The 26,012-nt window shown below is 43.5% G+C and overlaps 1 protein-coding gene across 1 annotated transcript in view; it reads right to left on the bottom strand.

Annotated features, from left to right (window-relative positions):
* The window catches only part of SYNJ2 (synaptojanin 2), a 1,190,168-nt gene that overhangs the window by 818,835 nt on the left and 345,321 nt on the right, over nucleotides 1-26,012 (bottom strand). Inside the window, exon 3 of the mRNA XM_069607872.1 lies at nucleotides 15,085-15,355. Coding sequence (XP_069463973.1) covers nucleotides 15,085-15,355 — 271 coding nt within the window. The remainder of the gene's footprint in view (nucleotides 1-15,084; nucleotides 15,356-26,012) is intronic.

The following is a 26,012-nucleotide window of genomic DNA, read 5'->3' as shown; positions in this document are numbered from 1 at the left end:
ATCCGCATGAATATGAAGTTTTGGAAGAAGCTGCCGCTGGCGATGATGGGGCGGGGGGCGATGCTCAAGATGGTGGTACTGCTTAGGCTGTTGCATTTCTTCAGTAATATACCACACCTGATACCCAAGAAGTTTTTAGCCAAACTAAACAGCATGTGTAGGGACTTCCTGTGGCACGGCACCCGCAACAGAGTGGCGCTATGGAAGCTACAGAACTTCCATGATAGAGGGGGCATCAAGCTGCCGAACTTTGAGGCCTATTATGTAGCCAGCCAATTGCAATTTGTAACCAAATGGCTTTCTGATGAAGAAACTCCTGAATCTAGGCTGTTCGGGCAGGACTGCGCCCCGTTTTACCTAAAAGAGATCATCTGGGTTCCTAGACTTGAAATGAATGAACGCCCGAGTATGCTGTTGCTTGGGTGGAAGATGTGGCACAGAGTGTGCCAATTGATGGAGACCGTGCCCGTGTTCCCCACAGGTGCCGCTAGTTGCCTTAACTAAGGGAGACAGCCAGCTTAGGATGATAATCAGGACCTATTGGGAATCGGTTGGGCTGGCCACATTGGGAGACATATGGCAGGAAGGGGCTATTAAAGAATTCGAAGACGTGGGAGAAGAGACAGGGTTGCATGGGGGCCAATATGTTACGTATCTTAGGCTAGTGCAGACTATCCGTAAAACCTGGCCGGAGACTGTGCTGGCGGAAGAACCAGACGCTCTAATTGGAACGATATATGACATATCGGAGGGAGGGCACGAGATCTCTAGATTATACGAGATGGTGATGACCCGGGTGGGGAAGGACTTGATTGAATTGAGGCTGGACTGGGAAGCGGAGGTGGGGGCGCAGTTGACCGATGGGATGTGGGAACGGGCCATGGGATACCATAAGAAAGTGTCCAGAAATGCTAAATTGAAGCAGATACAGCTATACATAACGCATAGAGCCTATATGACCCCGAAAAGAATATCTAAGTTTGCGAACGCAGGAAGACAAGCATGCCCGAAATGCGATGAGGAAGACGCAGATATGGCACACATGTTCTGGTCTTGCCCAGTGATCGAAGCTTTTTGGGGGGAAGTAGCACGGAAACTAGCAGACAAAGGGGCCCCGCTACACATAGATACGGCCTGGGCCTGCCTGCTGGGAGGGTTTCCCAGACCACGGAACACTAAACACCTTGGGAAACTGAGGGACCTGGCATATGTGCTTGCTAAAAGAAGGATAGCCATGAGCTGGAAGCAATGCCAAAAGCCACGGATAGAGGTATGGTGGCGGGACTTGCAAAAATGGGCGGAGGCTGAAACGGTGGTATGGCAGGAGGCATGTAGCAATTGCGGGGAGGAAGATGTAGGTAACCTGACGGCTTGGAGGATGTTAATTACAGGACTGTTTGGCACAGTAGTGGACCCTGCAGCTTCGTAAGGAAGCGATACCCAGCCACACGCAGCGGATACAGAACCGGAAATGTTGATAAGCTCTTGAGTTGGGGGGGGGGGGGAATTGGGGTGCAGTAACGAGTGTTAGCTGATGTTTACGAGCCTATTGTAATTAATGCTGCAAGTTTGGTTTGTATTGTTTACTTTCAAAATAAAAAATGTTTTAATAAAAAAAAAAACTGTGAAAACAACAGAGTTAGATTACAAAAAATAATGTCGTAGTCCATCCACCACAATACCAGTTTTCCGACTTCCTTCATGCAAGGCTCGAACATTGATCAACCCTACCGCAGGTTTCCAACCCAGGGAGTGGAAAATAATACCACTATAACAAGCATCCATCTTGATCCCACAAGGAAAATCAAGCTTCAAGTTTTAGGACAGACCTCCTCATTGTCTGATGGTTGAGGCACACACATGTAATGTAGTTCACAGAATGTCAGACTTCTGGTTGTGGTTACAAGGTACTAACAGACTCGGCACTAGCATGCGTGAAGGCAGGTCATGTCCGAGCATGTGGACCATAGAGCTTACTATGCTGTAATGACGATATTTAAAAATAATGCAAGTGTCCCATTTCGGTAGGAGTTTGGTCGCCTAACAATACCATCGGTAACATCAAGGTATTCTGGTGAGGGGCCTTGGCACTGAAGGCCTGTTTCTCCTCTCTTCTCACCTCCGATGCTAGTGATCCTGGGCTGGGATTTGTACTAATTCATGGAGGAGGCGAGGGAGCGGGAGTGAAAGAGTCTACAGCATCATGTGCATCAAGGGCTCTCCAGTCATTCTAGTGGTACTACTCAGCACATTAAAACCCAGAACTCCCTCCTTACTGAGTTAGAAGGCTTTACTGTGCAGAATTCTTGTTAAGTATGGATCACAAACATTTCCTGTTATCATGTCACTATTACGTTTTCTGTCAGCGGCTTTCCACGCAGCGCTGGGTTCACATAGTACTTGTAACAATTACACTTTTAGGAACTTTCGAAAAAGTGGCTGCCACCTGTGTGCTCCACGTTCCAATTGGAAGCGGAAGCAGGACGGCTCACAGTAAGGCGGGGTTGACAGAGGCAGGTCAAACAAATAGACAAGCTGTAAATGAGCCCATGATCGTGATAAATGAAGAAGATTAGTGTGGAGCATGGGGCTTTCCTTCCCTTTTTCCATCAAATTCATTTTCAATGGAAGGTTAGTCCCAGAGCAGGAAGCAGCCAGCCTATCAGATGCAGCGGGCGTGTCAAACCAGGTCAAATAGGAATCTCAGATGCTGCCCATCATGTAGATGATGCATATCTGCTTAACTCCATGAGTTAGAAGTGCCTGACTTGGATTAGTGCAAGGAGAATCAATCAAGCAGGATGCCCTTGGTTAAAGCAGAATGCCAGACACCGTATGAATCTTCTCTTTGGCAGATGCACTAGGATAATGGGTGTTGTCACCCAATTTAATGGTGCCCAGTTTGACCTTGTAAGGACGGAGAGTGGGCTCTACCTTGCAGGATTTAAAGTTGCGATTAGTATGCTGGTCACATGATGCAGGGATTTAACTGGACGAGTTATCTATTGGAGAGGGGAGAGGCCAGATGCCACCTTAAGTATATATTCTTTAAGGAGCTTAAAGGTGATGTGAAAGAGAGCATCATGTAAGGATGCAAGAAAGGAGGTTAAAAAAAAGAAAGTGACCATCAGCATTTGCAGGTCAGACAAAATGTGGCACACGGGAAACAGGTCTTTGAAGATCGCACAAGACAGGCAGATGACATGAGGTAGCACAGGTTTGTAAAGAATCGGATTTTAACGGAACAATAGAAAATAATGACTGGAAAAATGTGAACGGGTTGGGAGGCAGTCATAATAGAAAGGGTTCTGTTAGTGCCAGGTCTCCACTCCTCTGCGCAGGCCATGCAATGAAGGACGCAGTAAGCTATATCCACGGCAGCAGCTATATAAGAGCTGTGGAGTGAGCACATGTTCAACATGCTCAACATGCTTGCTCCACATCAGCGGTTGGCTCCCCAAGCTCCCGGGGCTGTACCGCGGCCAGATAGTACTCCTCCACCGGCACTACCTTGGTTACCAAGGTCCTCCAGGGCTTTGCACACTCTTGTTCTTCCCCTACTAATGGTGGCCCACTTCTGGCATAGGTGCACTGCCTCCTCCACTTCCTGTTCCACCCTTCCTGGAATCTCCCATCGGTGGGTTACTCCTGGCATACAGAGTACGACTCCATTTCCTCTTTCTGCATCCCACTCCAGCTGCTTCAGATTTCTTCATGGTAGTCTGCTGGCAAATGTGATCCATCTCCTGCAAGTTCTCCTTAGCAGCATGCTCCTGTTTTATGCTGTTTCTTCACTGGGTTTGCTTCTGATATATTTATTTATTTTTGCATTTGTTGCAGCGCACTGAACCCTTGGGCATCTAGTCGTTAGTTAAATTGTGAGACAAATCTAAAAAAACAGAGTACAGTGAATGCAAGAAACAAACTAGAAAACACGACGGGGAGGGAGAGGTGTCAGTGTCTTAAAAGTCTTGGTTCGAGGAGCAGCGGTGGAGGTTGCAGAGACAGGTATCTGTATGTCTTAGTTCGCTCGGCGGATCTTTTAGGCAAAAAACCTAGTTTTTAGTTTTTTTCTGAAGGTCCAGTAGGAGGGTTCGTTTCTCAGGGTAATGGAGAGATTGTTGCAGAACTTGGCAGCCATGACAGGAAAGCTAGGTCCTCCTGCGGTCTTTCTGGTGAAGGTGGGCACTCTGGAGCGATGGCTGTTCGTGGATCTTATAGGGCGAAGGGTGTGTATTTCTCCACCTGTTGAAATAGGTAGGCCTGGGCAGTGTTCATGGTCCACCTGTGTATGATGGAGGGTCTTGAATGTAATCCTTTCACGGATCGGGAGCCAGTGGGCGTCTTTCCTGGCCTTTATGAAGTGGTCATGTTTGGACAAACCTAGGGCTGTTTTGAGGGCATTGTTTTGGATGGTTTGCAGATTGCACAAGTTGCATTTGGGGGTTCCTACAAAGAGCATTACAGTAATCCAGTTTGGCTCCGGTGATGGCTCTGGCTATGGTGAGTCAGTTGGTTGTGGTGAGGAATGGCATGCTGGCGTTCAATAGTTTTGTGATGTTGGCAGCGGAGGAAGCAATGGCGTTGACCTGGCGAGAGAGGTCAAGGGTGGCATCTATGTAGATGCCCAGGGTTTTGGCTGCGGTAGATGTTTGGATTTGGTTGCCGTCAATGGCAAATGCTTTGTAAGCTTGGTCAATGCTGCGGAGGGTGGAGTGCGAGCCTACAATGAGGACCTCCGTTTTGTCATCGTTGAGGCATAACTGATGGGTTGCCATCTAGTTTTCGACAATGTCATAAACTCAGTTGATGGTTGTGGTGTCAAGATGATATGAACCAGAGAGGGGGAGGAGGAGGATGATTTGGGTGTCATCTGCATAATTCATGTAGGATATGCCAAGGGCATCTAGATGATCAAAAAGGGATTTGGTATAAATGTCCTACCGGATTGGGGAGATTCAGGACCCTTGTTGCACTCCACAGTTACTGGTGTTGGTGGGGCAGCATGTTGTCCATAAAGACAAAAGAGGACATGTTTGCTAGAAATGAATTGATCCAGTAGATTGCAACCACCTCACTACAACAGCTAACTTCTCCCCAGGAGCAAAGTGTCTGGTGGTCAACAAGGCTGAATGCTGCCAATAGGTTCAGCATGAGGAGCAGGGCGAGTTTGCTTGAGTCTTTGGTATCGTCTAGCTGTTTTTTTAGGTTCAGTAAGGCGGTTTCGTTACTGTGCCTTGGGCGGAAGCCCGATTAGCAGATGCCCAGCATGTGTTTGTCCTCTATGTGTTGTTGGACATGGATATATGCTGCACGGTCAAGGATTTTAAGCATGAAGGGTACAGTGGTGATACAGTCCGTCTCTCCAGAGACTAGAATCACCTCCTCCCTCTTAAGGAAAGTGTATGCTCAAATGCCTGTGTAAGTGGTTATGTTCCAGACATATGCAACAATCTTCTCTTTGCTCCTACTTTCTTTCCCAGTTGGCCCGGTCTCTCCACTGATCATCATCACTTGTGCCCTTGGAGCCAGTCTCCTGTGCCCCTATTGGCCTTACAAAAAATGGAGTCACTCTCTGGACTGCCCTACTAGATTACCACCCCCCCCCCACATTCCCTGGGAAATTGGATGAAGGGAATTAAAAGGCACTAGAGAAGCACCTGGCTAATTATCTGCTCTTTGTTTCTACAGCCCCATTAACCTGCTGACCATCCATCTGTTTGCAGATGCTCAACTTGAGGGGTTCAGCCAGCGCAACTGGTTCCCGTTTCCTGGACATACTGGTCAGTGGTCCCAACCCATGCATGGCTCAGTTCTCTGTACCCTGTGAGGGATGCGGTCTTGAGGTCATTCATCCCCGTGTGAAGCCTGGCCAATCCGTTCCTTAGGGATTCTGATGGGAGTCTGCATAGCTGGACAACATCCTTTGCATACCCCCTTATGGATGCAGCTAATAGAGATGGGCTATGGCATTGTATGGTGCAACGCACATGACCCAGACGTTAGAGGGAGAAATTCCACCTTGCAATGGCGGTGACCGTGTGCCTCTGGAGCACTCAACTTTTCCAGGGGGGAAGACTAGGAGGCCCTGGAAATGTTTTCCAAAGTGGCATCTGACGAATCCTGAGATGTCTTCACTCCTCCCAAAGGGGTGGCCCCTTCCCATGAGGCCAGAGAGCTGAGGCTGCAGCCTGATAGTCCCCCTGGGGGTTAATACTCAGAAGGGGGGGAAATTGCATGGGGAGAGACTCCCCCTCCTCCAGGGACAAGGATGACCATCTAGGACGAATGCAGCACAACACCCCTCACCTTCTACCCACTTCCTTTACCTCCCCTAAGTCCATGAAACCCACCTTATTATCCCTCACTTCCATACCACACACATTCATGTAGATGTGTGAAACTGAAAACCCTACAGTTACCGAGACGAGGAAGAGTAGGGATGACTTAATGAGGGTCTCCTTGACAGGTACTGAGATGAGGAGGAGGTGCAGAAAAATGACAAGTCCTCCTAAGAACTTAAATGAGCAGTCTAGCTGTCATTTCTCATTCAACAACAGATGTGTTCACCATGCACTCCTCTTTAAGATATTTGTAAAATTTGATAGATCTTAAATAGCACAAAAGCTTTTAGAAAATGTAAGGTGCAGGGGTGATAACAGTCAACCCTGGCATATGGGTTGTGAAATATACGAAAGCAAAGTAAGTTCCTAATAGAGGAACTCCCGTCCCCTGCACACTTTCACAAGCTCAGAATGAGCCAAATTGTTAATATGACTTAGATACACCGTAAGTGTATAGAGACTTTACAATACTTATTAATTTGTATAACACACAAGAACATTGTTTGGTATTCAATGAAGAACCTCAACGCATCAATTGCAGGTATTTTCAGTTTCTTTAATTTTCAATAATTCATAGATGACCCAACGCGTTTCAAGAAATTGATCTCTTCTTCAGGGGCATATTCAACAAAATGTATCACATCTAAATGGAAATTTTAAAAAAAAAACATATAATTACCTATATGGTAACTTATTCTCCAAGTCATTCATGATTCAATATATGATATTCACATATATTCTCTAATAGAGATCAACCAATATTTCGGTTACTTTGGTATATTTCATCAATGAAAAAATATTCACTCAGTTATTCAATTATGTAGTTGTTCGGTCTATTCTTCCATAGATAGTGTGTCCAAAAATAAATTCAACAAATTCGGATTTCAAGTGGTCAGTATTGTTTATACTGCTGTGTTCAAATTAAAAACCGTACTATGCAAACAATTAAAGAATTCAAACATGTGTCAGCCTAATGGAGGCGTTCTAGGCGGTGACATCATAATGGTTGTCGGTAGATTGCAAATGGCCATGTGGTTCATCAATTTGTGACAAGCTGTTCATAAGTAGTGATTTAAAAAAAGGACTGTATATTCATTGGGGAATGGCTACACCTCTACATAACAATATTCATCTCAAAAGTTTGAGCTTACCCTTGTGGTTTGAAAAGTGGTCACCATGAAGGTGAATGGTCATAATTTCAACCCGGAGGATCGGGAAGAACACAAGCTGAAAAATCGTCTCAGTAGCCTGGGTCGTGACATACTCTAGTGTTGGGAAAGTATAAATAGAGTGTGCTTTAGATAAGGAATAAGTAGAGTAAAAAAGTAATAAAGTAGGAGCAGAGTTAGATGTGCTTACCTTCCGAGTCCGGCCAAAGAGAATGACAAAGTCCGCTCCCGTGCTCGTGATCAGAGTAACGGTTGGCCGTAAAAATAGTGGCGCTTAACAATGACGTCACCACGCAGTGGCGTATGGTGACGTCACTAATGTAAATAAATGGGGAAATGTTATGTGCGTGCGTTGCGGGTGCAACGAAACTTACGAAGGTCTGATTAATATAATATTCTAGATGGTAAATATGACGTCAAGGATAACAGACGTCATTGGATGAACTATCCAACATGTACAAAAAATTGAAAAATTATATATAGCTATTGATCGCGGAAAAGTAAAAAATTGCTGTTACAGCGAAGAGACCTTAACCTTAGTATGAATTTTGAGAAGAAGGACACTATAAAGCTTACACTTCTCGCGGGAGGAAATGGTGCCCGTTTGTGATCCCTGGTTTGAGTTTTAGGAAAAAAGTTCTAGATGGGAATTAGGTAAGGGTAGTGTAGGTCAATGGGTAAATACTGAAAATGGTAGTGGGATTAAAAGTTGGGTAATTACCCTTCATGTGGTTCTGTGAGGAAGTTCTGATTAATGCGGTTGTATAGCTTAAAAGCCCATCTGAACATACAATTCGTGAGTCAACTCACCTGTCAATAAGGCTTACATTCTTTTAGGCACTGGTTTTTTTTAAAAAAGGGAAGAACTCCTATAGATATTTAAACAATTCCTCGAGACATGTATTCAATTAAGGGCTTATCGTTAAGAGCTCTTTAGAACAGATAATACCTGGTTGGTACTTATGTCATTGCATACAATGTTTCACATTTAAAGTCTGTCTCAATGCTAGGAGACTTACAGTCTAACCAGTAATAGGTCCCGTTATGTCAATGGATCAATTGCATAATTAGGTTTTTTGCTAGGTAACTTACATACAGAGATTGCAATGGTAGATGTGTGTATTGGACTTAACTACATCAAAACATGGAACATTTCATAGGAATGGACCCAAGTAAAAGTCTTCGTTTAGGCCTAATGGGGGTCATGGCATCCAATTTATGGATCCAGTATAGTTCTCTTTGTGCCAATTGTTTGGCTAATTCTCCCCCTCTCGGGGCTGCTCGAATCACCTCAAGTACAACCAGTCTTAATTGAGATATGTTATGTCTGTTTTCTTTAAAATGTCTGGCGACTGGCGATTTAATGTTGCCCATTCGTATGTTGGATTTATGTTCAGTCCATCTCTCATGTGCTTTGCGAATGGTCTTACCCACGTAATACTTTCCACATGGACACTTTAGTGGCAAAGTCTTTTAGCATTATTTTCTTGCCGCTGTTAGGGTGTCTTATGTGGTCGCCCTTGATGAGGTTGGAGCAGTGTTGGCAATTGAGGCAGGCATGTGTTCCCGTCTTCTGTTTTCTGAATGTGGTTTGGGTTGGTTTCTTCATTCTCTCTGCCCTGATTAAGTTGTCTTTAAAGTTTTTGCCCCTCGTATAGGCCAGCATTGGCGGGTCTGGAAATAGTCTGTTCCGATTTGGGTCTGATATTATCAGATCCCAGTTTTTGTTGATTATTCTTTTAAATTGAAAACTTTGGCTGGAATATTTTAAGGTATGGATGAGTCTTGTGGTGTCTTTCTTGGGTTTATCCTGTAGTAAATATTCTCTGGTTATAGCGTTAGTACGTACTAATGCTTTGTCAATTAATTCTGTTGGAAATCCTCTTTTCTTATATCTGTCTTTCATAATTTCCTGTTCTGTTTGTAATTCTGTGGGGTCAGATGTGATTTTTTTCAACTGGAGAAATTGAGAAAAGGGCAGATTGTCTTTCAGATGATGTGGGTGGAAGCTTCCAAAATGTAGGACATCCGTTGGCTTTCTGTAGATTCTCGTATAGAATTCTGTATTTCTTCTTTCAACTTGTACGTCCAGAAAATGTACTCCAGGTTTTCCAATTTCTAATGTGAAGGTAATGTTCTCATGGCAGTTGTTTATGTAGGAAAGGAATTCTTGTAATTCTTCAGTCGTACCTTGCCAGATGCCGAAGATGTTGTCTATTAAACATTTCCACAATTTGATTTTGCTTTTCCATGGTTCTTTATCCAAAATGTGGTGGCGTTCAAAGTGAAACAAAGATATTGGCATAGGACGGGGCTACCGAGGAGCCCATAGATGTACCTGATATTTGGAGATAGTATTTGCTGTTAAATCTGAAGTAATTGTTGTACAGGATGATCCTAATCAGTTCTAATGCAATGACTTTGTTGATGCGTGTTGAATTTTGCCTGAGAAGAAGCCATTCCAGGGCTTCTGTTCCTGCTTGGTGGGGTATTGATGTGTATAAACTATTCACATCCAGTGTGAATAGTATTAGATTTGTTTCATCGGTCCGTATCTCCCTTAGTAACCATAAAATGTGTGCAGTGTCTTTAAGGTAAGTAGTGGTTTTTTATACCAGTGGTTGAAGAGCCTTGTCTAAATAGATTGCAAGTGAATGAAAGATACTTTCGGTACCCGCTACTATTGGTCGAAAGGGCGGCTGTCTGAGATTTTTATGCACCTTAGGGAGTGCGTAGAACACCGGCGTGATCGGGAATTTTTTGATGAGAAAATCTCTCGTAGGTCCAGTTATCCAATCTTCGTCGTAGGCTTTGTCAATTGTTTCCTTAATCATGGTGCTAATAGACATGATAGGGTCATTATCCAAGACGACGTATGTATGTTGATCTTGTAGAAGTCTGAGGCAGCCTTCATTGTAAAAGCTTGTGTCCATCAGGACCAGTGCTCCACCCTTATCAGCTGGTTTAAGTGTAACAGTGATATCCTCTGATAATTCTTTGATGAGTTTAAGTTGGTGACTCCTAATATTCATTTTCTTAGTATTGCTGTATTTTAGTTGTTTGATGTCTTTAGTAGTTTTTAAATTGAACAGGTTAATGACAGGGTGATTAACCTGAGGGTGGAATGTACTCTTGTTTTTCATCTCCAAGTAGTCAGATTTAGGTTTCTTTCCTCCCAGGTCTAGTAAACCATCCATCAAAGAATACTTTGAGCTCCATCTTTCTGATCAATTTGAAGAGATTGACTTCTTCATCAAAGACACTGGTATTGTTAGTAGAAATAAATGAGATCCCTAAATTCAATGTGTCCATCTGGCTCTTAGTGAGAATTTTGTTGGAGATATTCAGAATTATAGAATCTGTTATTTGTTCCACGGGGGGCCCGAAAGCCCCAAATGGGAAAGCAGCTTTAGGCAGAAACACAACGCAGTTGTTTTCTGAAATGCTAAATGCTGCAATGTTTCTGCCTACAGCTGTTTTCCCATTTGGGGCTCTTGGGCTCCATACGGGGAGCCCGAAAGCCCCAAATGGGAAAGCAGCTTTAGGCAGAAACACAACGCAGTTGTTTTCTGAAATGCTAAATGCTGCAATGTTTCTGCCTACAGCTGTTTTCCCATTTGGGGCTCTTGGGCTCCATACGGGGAGCCCGAAAGCCCCAAATGGGAAAGCAGCTTTAGGCAGAAACACAACGCGGTTGTGTTTCGAAAACGTTGCGGTTTTTCTTTCTAAGTTTCTCAGGCTCCTCCGGCTCGGAGGAGCCTGAGAAACTTAGAAAGAAAAACCGCAGCGTTTTCAAACACAATAATGTTGTATTTATGTTTGCGGTAGCTTCAAAAGCTACAGCAAACATAAATACAACGTTTTTAAAGCTGCGGTTTTATTTCTAATTTTCCCGGCTCCTTCAGTACGGAAAACGTAGGAAAAAAAAACGCAGCTAGTGCTTATTTTTTTAAAAATAAATAGCACTTACCGAGATGCAGCTGTAGCTTTTCTGCCTGTAGTCTCCGGTCTGCGTCCTCCGAGTCCCTGCACCAATGAAGGAAAAGCTACCCAGTGGTAGCTTTTGTTTACTACAGCTGGCTGGCTTTTCCTTCATTGCTGCCACAAAAGCAAGCACAGGCGGGCATCGATTTCACAAAATGGATGCCCCCATGTTGTGCTTCCTTTTGTGAATTTTGAGCTTCATTTGCTCAAAATTTTACATAGGGACTTAAAATAAAAAGTGGCAATCTATTTTTTTTTTGTTATTGCCCATCTTTTTTTGCAATAAAATTTTTTGGGCGAACCTTCCCACAAGTGTTTATTAATGCAAGCGGATGGTAGAGTCCAAGTGTCTGATTGCCGTGGTCCAGACCTTCAAAGGGAGACCCCATTCTCCTGTAAATGCTGCACAAATGTGCAATACTTGACAACAGAGAATGATGATGGACTCGAGTAACCATGACATAATTGAGAAATAATCAATCCCTGATAGAAGTTGAACAACTGACAGTTGAGTATTGTGTTTTTCCAGGTAAGCAGCGTGTCCCTGTCATCCTGGATGTGTGAATTTAAAGCAGAAAAGTGCCTTTAAAAAGACTGAAGATGGGACACAGAGGTCTTCCTTCTGCTTAACTGAAGGATGTGCAAGAGTACAGTCATACATTTCAGGTCCTACATCTATACGTAAGCTAAGAAGGGACCCTGCGTTTTGGTCATTGCATTTTAGGGGTCCGACCAACCTTTCTGTGCTGTTTAGGGCAAGTACAAAGAGTCTCCCTGTATCCAGGAGTGTTTTTAAGTAGGGTTTCTTACTATGCGTAGTAGTACCCATAACCAGAGACCTGCTAGTTTAGGTCACAACTTGATTTATACCTGGTCAAATCCACACTAAAGTACCCAACTGACCATTCATCCTATGCCTGGAGATATTGCATGCTACTTCAGGGAGGTTTACAGCACCATGCAGCAGCATACAGGTCTCGTTTCTATGCATCCAAGCTGATCCGTGTATTGCGTGTCCTCAGTAACAAAGGGAATGGTGTAGAGAGAACTCCTTGTTCGACAGTGCACAACTGTATGGTTATTTGCTTTTGCCACACACTGTTTCTCTAAAACAAGGACTCTACACTGCTGGATATTACTATCCAAGATATCCAACAGCTCGTCCCAGTCCCCAATACAGGGGTTCATCAATAACCTTTGTCCTCAGGAGCAGTGACTGAGCTGATGCTACACTGCTCTGTACTGCACTGCACTGCTCCCACAAGCAGGAACAAACAATATTGCTCACCCAAAGAATCAACAACCTCTGCATATTACACTCTCTGGTATACCTAAAGTCGAATGGGACTGTGGTTGTCAAACATTGGACTTAATGAAACAAGCTAGTTCCATCAGAAGAGTTCAAAGACAGAATACCATCATTAAATAGCAAATATTTGTAAGCAAATAGTCATTTGAAATATGCCAGCTACCACTGCACTGTTCTTCTGAGAGGCTGCTACAGTATTTACATAGATCAAGATGGAGTAATATGCTTGTTTCGCATTGGATGTGTGGGATCTTGCAGGCAGTGGGTCGAACGAAAGGTGCTGGTTAGAAAGTAGGTTGTCGATCTATTCTGCTAAACACCTTGATACCCAAAGAGGAGTGGACGATCAGCGCCACGAGAATGAAGTCCATGCTAGCACTTTAAAAATGATTGAACACAACAAGCCTTGCTGCCCAGTTATGATCAAGCAACAACAATTCAGACTGTATCAATATTATAGAAAAGAATGGCCATTAGAGCCTAATGACTGCCAGAAGAAAGTAGCCTGGTTATGTGTGAAGTAGCTTGAGTAAATACTCTGCGTATGCTTCCCAGATGAAGTGTTGTAACGAAAGATGTGAGGAAAAAGATGCTTGAACCTTAATGGATGTCTGAAACATCACCATTAACCCTCAGGACGTGCAGATGCAGGATGTTTTGGATAGGGAATTTAGATATGCCTTAGACAAACGCCATGGAGATAGGTTTTGAAAAGGCACACTGTGGTGTTCGTTATGAACCCATTAAAAGAATCCCCTCAAGACTTGGGGCATGGGTGGGAGTCCCTGTGAGTGCATTCCTTAAAGATGTAGAAATTATAACTTTTCAGGACCCATTTTCATCTGATCTAGATATGAGTGGTGGTGGGCAGGCCTTCAGAAAGTAGTGACTACACACTCGAGTTCAGCTCAGTCATTGTGGTTCTAGAGTGAGCGGTGAATTTGCACACACTGGCACAAGAGAAGATAGCTGGAGCTGTTTCCTGAGGGCAGTTGAAGAGGGATGAACGAGGAGAGGAAAATGCTTCACTCTAAGAGATTACACAAGGATGTTGCACTCCAAGTGGGTCTAAAATACACACTTGATCTTTTTCTTTTCACACCACTATTCCAGAGCCAGTATACCATCATGAGTGTACATTTCCTTGCATTGAGAGTCTAAGTGAATGAGTTCACCGAAAGGCAGCAGCCGGTGGCCTCAACTATCCTGTTGGTGACTTGTGCACATCTTGCCGAAAGCCATAAACAACCACCAGGCTGTGATGGCGGATCTTCCTTTCAAATTCTACACATTCTAGAAAGCCTTTGACCCTCTACAGAGGTAGGGCTATCTCCACCTTCACTGAGACAAGCACTTCCCAGATAAGCTAGAGGTCAAGGAATGGCTGACAGAGGAGAAACTGACGAAGAAAAAGAAAATACACAGAAGGGCTCCACCAGAAACTCTACGTTTGAATCTTTGAGCTGGCTCAGATATGTGAAACTGCTAAAGCTGGGTTTGATTAAGATTTAAATGCTGATGGTCCAGAGTATTTAGTTTTCTTGCAGTTGTACGTCAGGTCTGAAACTAAGGTGAAACGCTTCTTTCCACAGCTAAGCTCATGCCCGGATGATGGTCGTCTGCTCCCCTCTTCTTTCTAAACCCAAATACCCCTATCTTCCCGTTACCCCACAAGAGGTGCAGGTGCTGCATGTGATGCCAAGGAAATCACAAATAAATAGTAATCAAGTAACCTTGGTAATCAAGCATTTTAGGAAACTGTCTATGTGATGAAGAAATCTGAAGGGTGGGCAAGGCCTGGAGAATAGCTCTCTGTAGGGAAGGAAGTAGAATGGCACGTGCAGCAGTGTGAATGTACAAAAAACCTCCCACAAACATAAGTTATTACACATGTTACATACCAAGCTCACATGCATGTGATCTCAAACTCTAAAATATATTATGCTCTGTTCTTAGTCCTAAAAGCCTCTTGCTGCTTCCTATATTGCAGTGGCTATAATACAAGTATAGGGAGGCTTCGGGTCGGACTTCAATCCCCTAACCTCATCTGCACTATCATCATGCCAGTTTAAATTAACTCTCAGTGTGTGATTGTATGGTATGACATTCTCAAACAAAAGAGGATCAATTCACTGACCAAACTAAGAAAAATAATGCCAATTCTCAATCTTGTCGTTTTATAAGGCAGAGGAAAAGATTAGTCAGAAAAACAAAGCTTAGACTTTGGTTCGCTCAACCTTTGCAGCTCCAGCCTTTGTATAGAGTAAGAGGTACTAACCAGAAAAACCAGTTTCCTGCTTCATTGTTGTTATCAGGCAGTTTCTGCGCCCGAATCGTCAGGTCAAAATTTGATCCTGCACTTGGCCATGAAAAGTAAAACATTCCAGAATTGAGTATCTTTCTTAGCGCAGAGACCCGGTCCTCCTCCTTGGTTTCTTCTTGCAGGGGGCAAAAATCAGTATTCGTGATTTTATAAACTTCGCCGTCCAATATTTTTCCCACTGATGTGCAACCCGTCACCAGGACGAGGAAATGCAGCAGCGTATTTCCTGAAAATAAAAAATAAACACTTATCAGATGGATTGAAGGAAGAAAAAAAACGTAACGGACAGAATGACTTTCTGCAGAAAATATCAATCATCTGAAAAGTTGTACATCAGAAATGCTCCCCATCAAGCCTTAATAATGGATGGTTCCTTCAGTGGTATGTCAGGAGAATCCAATGAAAATTCTATTAGGTCGCAGCAGTATGACAACCCTGCAACATGCCGTATCACCAATTGACACCTCAATTTCAAGACTATCAGCCAAGATTAAAAGAACCAGTTAAGTTTAGAACAGAGGGGATGCTTTTTTTTGTTTGTTTTTGTGTGTCATCAACATTAATGGGGATAACGATTGTTTTTGGCCAACTAGTTCTGTTTCGGCCAAGAGGTATGCACTAGAGCTGTAATGTTCTGCATAATGAAGAACTGTACCAAAATTCAGCAGTAGTCCAAACAAACAATTGCCACAGAGGTTATGAAGCAGCCTGTGTAAAAAAAGGTACCAATCCTTAAATTAGTGGTAAGGCTGGTTTTATAACCCATTGCACACCCAGCCTATGATGCATTGATAGCTGGAATGAAACAGACCACTGGGAATTCAGATGCAAGTCTCTCATGGCTCCTTAGGGAGACTATTTTTTTACCAGTGTCTCCTTGGTGAACAAAGCTCCTCAGCATAAGCCTCTCAAAAAGGGAGCGTATAGTTTCTTTGGAAAAAGGAACTGGTGTGAAAGCTCCTGAAGAAATCACTTGTATGCAAGATTGTAGAAGCCACATTTATAAAAAAAAAAAAGTAGTCATGCACTTCAAGAAAGCCTTCCATCCCAAATCCTGAAAGAGGGCAAAGTGGTGATACAAATATTTTTTTGTTGATCCAATTTTATTATATTCTTGTCGGGTGTTCAAGGAGGGTCCCCTTTGTTATGAGGGATTCATGTTGCGCGCACCATATTGATGACGGGGGATGGCAGTACGCTGGGATAGTGCTTCAAATTTATATTAATTGAATGGAGTTAATTATATGTTACTTTTAGTATTACAATTATTTAGAATGTATACAGATTAGATCTTCACGCACGTAGAAAGATACAATATCAAAACTGAAAATGCAACACAAACACAAATCCATACAAAGGGGTGCTTTTTTCCACGGTTAGTTCTTACACATGCATTCTAAAGTAGCAAGGACATTCGTGACGGAAAAGAGAATTAGTTACCTAGTAATAAGGTTGTACGAACAGGGCAATGTTCACAGTCCACATGGTATCTAGCCCTTTGTACTTAGAGGGGATTAGTCATTTGTTTGGTGGTAATAAATATAACCACCGGACCCTGGCCTTGGGCATTTTTCCAGGTCATCAGACGTATGTGGCCGCATAAATTATATTAAGGGACCAGGAGTCTGTGGACTGGAGATCGCAATTTATAGTTCAAAGAAAATACTGTTTATGCAGACCTTTCTATTTGCCAAAATACGTCAGCAGGATCATGTGCAATCAAACTTAAAGTTAAGAGCCTTTGGCCAACTATTGCTAGCAATTAATTGTGTTTTCAATACTAATGTTTAACCACGTACCGCCGTCAGGACCTACTACGGACAAATCCCAAGAAGCGGTCTTTTGAATATGATCTGAAGATAATAATGAAGATAAACCTGACCAATGAAAATGGAAGAATTGGGAAAATATGAGATTTCTTTGAAGAGGTTTTGTCCAATCATACTTGGGGGTGGATGGTAATAAAGGTATTGGAGTGTTGAAATTGTTGCAAAAAGTATATAAACTGCCAACTGATGTTGATTTGTTGAGACTTTGGTTAGTTTGGTCATGCAACACCATCTAACCGCTCCGCAGAGCTTTGTACAATAAACTTGCTTTATGTACAACGCTCTACTCGCTTCTTAAGTGGTGGGCCTGTTTTGGGTTACAGTGATTAAAGGCCCAGCCCCCCACTCTCACTCAATTACAAAAAATTATTATTTTTGAATTTTATGGTTGCTAAAAACTGGAAATGGCCTACCAGACTCTGTTTTCAGTCATATTACAATGTCTAACCAGATAATATGGCACTGTTATAATCGCGTGTAGGCCAGGATTAGAAACTAGTAATGGTTTTCTTGATATTAATTTGTTTTTTTCAATATTTATGATACTGTTTAAATACAACAATCTTTAGCGAAAGGAAATAGCCCAATCCTTTACGTCTGCATTCACAGTGACCCCATGGTTGTGAAATTCTGAAAAAGAATAATGTTTTTTACTTTGTTCTATAATATAATTACATTGATCACAACAATTATATCATTTGGACTAGTGCTTTGCCTATTCATAAATCGGTTACCCGAATAATAAGTAAATCGCCTGAATAATATGACATATACACTAAAGCATGTTTTCATTAAAAAATAAAAAAGATTTTTCTGTGCGCGCTTAGAGATCTTCTAACCTGTGATTCCACGGTGCCAACATAGGACAATATTGTCAAGCTTAGGACAGTTATGGAGGGAAGGCAGCAATACTCAGCTAGAACCAATAATACTGAAAGAAAGAAGCCAACGATGGGACTTGGAGCAAGTTGAAGTACACACAATGGCGCACGCTTAGCACAGGTATGGGGGAAAGGCAGAGGTACTAGCACTGGATGGATGGTGATGCATCTATATAGGGAAGGTCAGAGCAACACAAAGAGGTCACACAGCTCCCAGGGCTTCTTCCTCATGTGTTGATCGCATCCATTTGTTTGTTTGGTTGTTTATTTATAGGGTACCAGAAAACCCTTGGGTAGCTGGGCGCGCAGAATAACAAGAATACTTAGAACTTGGTTACAGGTTTTTGGTATCATATGTTATATACAGTAATTACATTATATACATTCTTTACTTTTACATGTAGAAATAGAGGGTAACATATTATAAACAGTAAATACATTATGTACATTTTACATGAGAGAGTGGAGGGGTGAGCATGGTATCAGAACACAATGCACATGGTCTCAGGTTTCAAAGGTCATTGCGACGGAGCCAGGTGCGGGTATGGTGCCTGAAGCTGTTGTAGGACTGGTCCCTTCTTAGTTCAACTGGTAGGGCGTTCCAGTACTGAGCTGCTTGCACGGGGAAGCTATTGCCTCCTGTTTTTTTTAGTCGGAATCTTGGGGTTTGGAGGCAGAAAGAGTTGGCTGTTCTGGTTGGTCGTGCAGAGGGTTTTCTTCTTATTCTGTCCCTGAGGTATGGGGGGAGCAGCATTGTTCAGGCATTTGAATGTTAGTGTGACAGTTTTGAAGGTGATCCTATCGCTAATTTTTAGCCAGTTGTAGTTTCTACGCGCATTTGAAATGTGCTCTCTGACTGGGAGGTTCAAGGCCGTTCTGAGCACGTTGTTTTGCAGGGTTTGGAGTTTATTGATGATGTATTTGTTAGCGCCTACATAAAGTGCATTGCAGTAATCGAGTTTTGAGAGGATCAGTGCATTGGCTAGGATAACGCAGCTAGCTGGTGAAAGGAAGGGTCTGCATGCTTTAATGAGTTTACCAGTATAGGCAGTGGATGAGGCCAGGGAGTTCACTTGTTTCCTTAAGGACAAGGTAGAGTCCAAGTAGAAACCCAGGGTCTTCACCTCTTTGGCGACAGGGATTATATTGCCGTCGATATTGAAAGAGCTGTAGTCGAGGTTTAAGTTGTTAGGTGAGCCTAGAATGAGGATCTCAGTTTTTTCATCATTCAGGCAGAGGCCATGGGTTGCCATCCATGTCTGAATGAGGGTGTACATTTTATTTACTAAAGCTGTATCCGTAACGAAATTGCCCGAAAGGGGGATGAGGATCTGGGTGTTGTCTGCATAATTTGTGTAGGTGACACCCACTCCGTCCAATTTGTCGAATAGAGGTTTAGTAAAGATATTATACATCGTTGGCGAGACACAAGAGCCCTGTGGCACTCCACATGTTGTCTAAATAGGGTCTGCAGAGTCTAAGGTGGAGAAGACTTGCATACTTTTATTGTCAAGAAAGGATTGAACCCAGGCTATAGCTTCACTTGAGAAGTGACCGGCTGACGCTAGGTGTTTGCAAAGTACTGCGTGGTCCACTAGGTCAAAGGCCGCCGACAGATCAAGGAGGAGTAGCATAGCTGTATTTCCTTTGTCGTTGAGCTCGTGAATTTGGGCTTTGAGATCTATAAGTGCGGTCTCAGTGCCGTGCTGAGGTCTGAAGCCAGATTGACGAGTACCAAGGAGTTGGTTAGTCCCCAGGTATTTTTGGATTTGGAGATAGGCCACTCTGTCAATTATCTTCAGGAGGAAAGGGACAGTGGTGATGGGCCTATAGTTGGTGGAGACGGAGGGATCCAGGGTTTGTTTTCTCTTTTAAGCTACTTGGCACTGTGCTAGATGAGAAGGAGGCGTTGATGAGTTTGGTGATGAATGGGGCTAGGTCTCTGGCGGCATTCTTAATTATCTGGGCCGGGCAGTAATCGCCTATGCAATTTGAAGGTTTTAGTGAGGCAATGATTTTTTCAGTTTCAGGAGTGGAAACTTTAGCGATTTTGAAAGGTGTTAAGCTAGGATTGGGAGTGGTCGTGGGCGTATCGCTGAGAGGGAGCGAGGCTTTTTTTATGATAATTTTAGATTGTAATGTTTTCACTTTATTTTCAAGGGCGTTTTGGATATTGGCACACCATTGCTTGTCTTTGGGTACGTTATCGGGTGGTGGTGTGGGAGATTCAACTTCTCGCAGGATTGCAAATAAATCCTTTGTATTGGAGCACGCGTTGGAGATTCTATCGTTATAGACGTCTTTTTTAGCTTGAATGATTATTTTCTTGTAGTTAGTAGCGCATAGTTTGAGTTTAAGTTTGTTTTCAGCTGTAGGGGTGTGTCGCCATACAGTTTCAAGCTTCCTTTTTTCCAATCTCAGTTCTTTTAGGTGGGGGGTGAACCAAGTATTGAGGTGGGATTGTTGTTTACTTTTACAGTTCTTCAGTGGGGCAATGGTGTCCATGGCTATGGCCATGGTGTCGTTGTATATTTTAACCATGGTATCTGGGTCAGAATCTGTTGGCAGGGCATTGATGGTTGGGAGGAGCAGGGGTAAGATATTGTCAGGTGTGATATTTTTTCTGGATCTAGTAGGCACCGATGGTGCCATTATTTTTTCAATCCTGAGCAGCTTGTTGAATGTTAGGTAGAAGTTAATGAGGAAGTGGTCAGTCCACGGCTTCCACGGATTTGGAAACCCAATCCTTTAAATGCACACAGTTGTGACTGTAGTTTTCCCCAGAAAGCTAGGACAGCCTAACTTGCCTGTAGGGTCAATTGTCTTTCTTGCAGAGACTAGCAACATATTTTTCGGCAGCGCTAAAGCGGCCGTCAAACAGCATCCACATGGGATAACGTGCCGCAGAGTGTTTAACAACCTATTTTCTGTCCACAAATTTCTCAAACATTAGCCCGGCATGGCAAAGCTCGAACAGGTATAGCAGCATTCACACCCTCACCCAGAGTTGGCAGTTACAGCGTGGTCCATTTGCTGCAGCTGTTTATACAATCAAAAAACCTCTCACCACAGAGTATGGATGTGATCACGTCAGCTGATTGACTCTCTATGCGCAAGTCGTAAAAGTAGGTGACGGCCTGCAACTGAGCAATACATTGCATGCTTGGAATGGCCCTAGTCCATGTTCGAAATAGAAATGGAGAAAAAAAAACTAAAAAGTAGAACTCCCAGTGTACAAATGGTCTACAGAAGGGTGTTACTGGGGGATGCTAGGCAAGTTAACAAATCCAAAAACTAGAGAAATATGCCATTTGTCTTTTTTCTCAATATCATGCCTCTGGAGCCCGATCCCAATGTTGGCTCGGAATGCCCCCACAATTCTCCAATTTCGCAAATACCGCAAAACATGCCTCTTTCAACAACACCTGACCAAGGACTAATGGACGCACATACCAAAGCACAGACCTCACAGTACTTTGCTACTGTTAAAAGATGGCAGTCCACATTTTGGCTACCCACACTATGTACAGCTCTCTGCTGCTCTCAGGCTAGGTCTGCGCTTTAGACAAAAATAAAATATATACCTGTGTTCTCGATTGATAAAAAGGGGGAAATCATACTTCAGGTAAATTCAGTTTACAGCTATGCTTTGTCTTGCCTACTTCAACTATTTGAATAAAGGCGGGAAGAATATATGTCGAGAAGCTGCATGCTGGCTGCGATAGTTTGTGCGGTCCTGTGTTTTATTTGCATTCTCACACGCGTTTTACTTTTTAAATTACAACCAAGTTCTACAGGTACCAGAATGAATGGAGTATTACATCAATGAAGGGGCAAGTTGAGGGAACCCCCCCCAGGCAAATCTAGAGACTCAATTTGGTGGTTACTGGATGGGCACCTGCAAGCAGGCTCTAAGCTACTCCGCATTCACCTTATTTATATGATATCGTATCACTGCCCTTACCAGTTTGTAATGTTCACTTTGCCAAAAATGTAACTCCAAGTAATGCGGCAGAAGACCAGTGCATTTATTCCTTTGCCTTCTTTCAAATAGCAGGTAAGATGCAACACAAACTCCAGCTTCCTTTTAGGGCCAAAACAACACGTGAATTAGGTTCAAACTAAGGCTGGATTCCTTTGTCAAAAGGGGGTTAGAATAAACTCTTAAGACACAGGAGCAATTTCCAACACATTTTCCTGATGCATCTGCCCACAATCTATGCCATAGTCACTTTTAAGTATTCCCACTTAAAAACACACCCATCAAACAATAAGAGGAACGTGTTTGTAACTTCTGGATAAAAACTGGGGTCTGATTTTTTTCATGCTCAACAAAAGATAAACCCCCACTCCCAAAATGAGATTTTACTTGTTGATAAACCATTCAATTTAACAAACAGCCAATGAAACCAACCCCCCTTCAATGTTCTCAGAGTTCAATGATCAGGACCATACTTTGAAGCCTTTTGATCCTACTCACAGACCTAGTCTCTAGTGAGAATAAACCAATCGAGCCTTTATGCCCACCAACTTGCCTATCTATAAGGACCCTGTTTCACCTAGATGACTGGACTGGTTATCCAGGATGTTGTCTTGGAGGTGCTGAACACAGTCAACATGAACCAGCATTGAGTTCGCCTTCTGTCCTACTTGCATTTCCTGCTAAATCCTGGGTCAGATTCTGGGAGACACCCCAACTAGCGCAGACTCTTAATTGTATTGTGAATCTTAGCCGGCAAGAAGAAATCCTACTTCTTTGTGTTCTCTTTATGGCCACTTTGATTGCTTTCTCTGGTGTATAGGCAGAATCCAGGGCCAGTCGCTGCACAGAACTCATTTGGAGTTACACAGTCGTTGCTCTACTCTGGTGTTACTAATTCTCCACCTGGTCTGCTTGCCTCCAAAACTGAATATCTAATTCTGGTCTTTTTACGATGCCATAAAAAACAAAAATGGAGTGGTAACTTTGGGAACTAGCTTTGGTAGTAGCACTGCAGGGATCAGGAGTGCTCCGTCGAGAAGGATAGGCACAGAATTAATTTTGAGAATACTTATCCTGCTCCAAGGAAGGGGGCGGGGGAGAGAGAGTGAGAGAGCTAGAGAGAGTGAGAGAGACCATTCAATTAGTGTGAAAAGCCCTGAGACTACTGGCTCATATTGCAGTGAGCACATTTTCAAAGTAAATCGGCGACAATTACCTCTAGGTATTTGATATTATTTCATTAACTTTAAAAGGCCTTGCCCAACTGTGTTGAACTGGTTCTCCAGGTTTGAATACAGCCACTACTCAGTGAACAATGCTTTGGGTTCAAGATGCCCTGCTCAAAGTAGCCTTGGGGTCATGGCCAAAGGCTGGGCCCAGTTGCCAGATTAGGTGGTGAAGGTGCCATGGGCATGGCAGAAGGGTATTACCCAGGCATATGTTTTCTTAGTGTAGGGAACTGCTCCAGGTCATTTTGAGTTGCACTTCCCAGTGCATTGTGGGTTTTATGTGTGGGGTGGTGGGATTTCCCAATCCTTGTGTGTGAAGGCCATGCAACATGTTGCTTGGAAGTGAAGCCATCCCTCAGGGAAAGTGCCTACTAGTCATTGGTACAGGGACCGAATTTTGTGGGAAGACTAAGGTTGATTACATTTCCTGCTGGACTAACAAAGTCACTGCCAGGTTGTGGTTACCCCAGCACAGTGGTCCAAGTGAACGAAAAGTAGTGGATCTATGTTCCCTGCCGGCCTGCCTCAGTTCCCCACAAGCCCCATTGCCGCACCACTCCCACGCACAATCCACACCCAAACATTTAAGGGAACATTCAATACAGTACACTGTAGTGCAATTTTCAACTTCTTCCTACACTCTTCAAAAACTAAGCCATTCCGGAACGGTTTCTTTTTAAAATAACAGTACAGGAATGGTAAAACTTAATTTTAAAAAAAGTAGAGGAGCAACGCTCCTAACCGCTCCCGCTCACTTCCACCACTGGCCCAGCATATTAGTTAGCCAATCACAAGAACCCTGCAGATCCATTGTGCTCATCTGTACTTCTCCTGGCCATCCTCTCTGAATTTGGTGCTTTTGTTGGAGTCTGTTGTGAGGAATTGCAATCTGGCAAGTGTGCAAAGCCCTGTTTTTTAAATTTGTATTAATAAATAAAATCAAGAGGCTAATTCTATCTCCAAAAGGGTAATCTGCTAACCAGATTCCCCTTTTTTCATAAAATCCATTCCAAAAGCATAGTGTACTTGTGTCCTCTGCATCAGTAGCCTGATCCGTTGGACCTACTGTACCAGTGGCTTAGAACAGGCTCAAAGGTCACAAGATGCCCACGCGACATCCAAATACTTGTGGAGTAGGGACAGCATTTAAGCTATGCCCCCTGTTCCTAAACTATAAATGATCTTAAGTAACCTAAGTAATTCTAAAATAAAGATATGCCTACGTTTTGGCATGGTGCATGGCACTAATGATCATGGCCGCTGCATTATGGTAGGCAGGAGTTCTTTGGTCAATGGAAGGAGACTTCCACCATTTTGTTCGTCTCCGTCTCTCTTTCCTGTTCCCTCCACTTCCTTTGGAGCAAAGCTCTTTGGGTATGACATCAGAAGGGCAACGTCCACTCCATTCAAGAGCATGCATTGGACCACTAAGGTAGACTATCTTTAGCCCAATCACCTGGGGACATTTGCTTTCAAAGCAAGGTGTCTCCCACCACCTCTTCAGATTGTCCCAGATATTCAAAGACATGAAGATTCACCTGAGATTAACTGTCTTCCTTTGGGAAAGTTGCCCTTTCCAAAGCCCTCAGCCTCAGGTGAAGAAGGAACTGTCCAAGGCAGAAGAGAGCTCTGCACCCTATGCCCTCCCAGGGCACACTGGGAATGACCTTTGCTATGTACTAGGACCTACCACTCTGCACCAGAATCTACTAGAGTGGGGAGAGCAGACCCTGAATGGGACCATTGTGTCCTCAAGTCCCCCTGAGTGGGTCTCGCAGCAGCTAGATGACGAGACCAGCCCGGGCTCCCTGTTCTACCACACCAAATCAGTCACTCCATGTTCACGGCACCTTGAATGAGAAGGAAAGCGCCTGTGCTGGATTTTGCGCTCCTCCACCAATTCGAACTTGCTTGCACTTTGAACCATCTCCACACTGCATCATGTCCTAGCTAAGCCCATCACCTGGTAGGCCCGAATTGACTGCTCAATGCCAGAACATGATCCGAATCACTGGTGAGTCACAGACTCGGACAATGGGTTAGAACCATGGCTTGACATAGCTAGCCCTTGACTGGTCGCCTCATCAACCTGCACATCAACACCCCAACATCACCACTTCGACGACAGTCTCATGCTGACTCAAACTGCTCTAAGGTCACAAATCAACCTTGCCCAGCGGCTTAAGCCCTACTTGGACTGACCCAACTGTGAAAAGATCCTGGGTCCACCTGCACTTCATCATTGAGAGCCCCTTTGACTGCACAGAGCGATCCACATTCGCACCTTCTAGATGCTCCGCTTGCTGCTCAGACCTACACGATTCAATGTGCCAGAACTGAGTTTGATCTACTCGCATCAATGTTTGACAATGGGTCTGGTGCCATCAACCCACCAAGAAATGAATGCAGGTATTGCTGAACCCAAACTGTCAACTCAACCCACTTGGGCCCTAGATACTGGTTAGGTCACGATCGCCCCTGTTTTCACAAACCAAATATTTTTGCGGCTAGTAGCTTACCTACCACCCCTGGAACTACGCTCAGAGTCCTACTTTCCTCAGTCTGTTATTTCCTCTCTGTTCTTCCATCAGGGTGGGTTTTTGTGCATCATTTTGTATTTGTTCTATTGTTGATGCCGTGTTTAATTAAGTATATACATTTTTATAGAACCTTGATTGGAAATTCCTTTTATTTTGGACTGTGTTTCTGCATCGTTTGGGTCACTACTGGTTCACTTTCACATCCCTCTTAAGAGTATAACCTTCCCTCGGCCCACGAAAAGGCAAAGGAGGTATATCTCTTAACTGTGACTGTTTTATCTTTAGGATTACATTGGGTTTTGGTTTGCAGGCTTTTTTACCCCTACTGATACATGTACTCCTGCAGAACAGAATCCAATTAGTCACATCCGTGCCATGGGAAGTGTGGCAGGTCAGGAGGAGGACCTGTACACCTGCAGGAC

The sequence above is a fragment of the Ambystoma mexicanum genome, chromosome 4q (assembly GCF_040938575.1).
Source record: "Ambystoma mexicanum isolate Mex_15411 chromosome 4q, UKY_AmexF1_1, whole genome shotgun sequence".
NCBI lineage: Eukaryota > Metazoa > Chordata > Amphibia > Caudata > Ambystomatidae > Ambystoma > Ambystoma mexicanum.
Note: the sequence above shows the minus strand (reverse complement) of the source record. Positions and strands in the feature narration are given on the sequence as shown.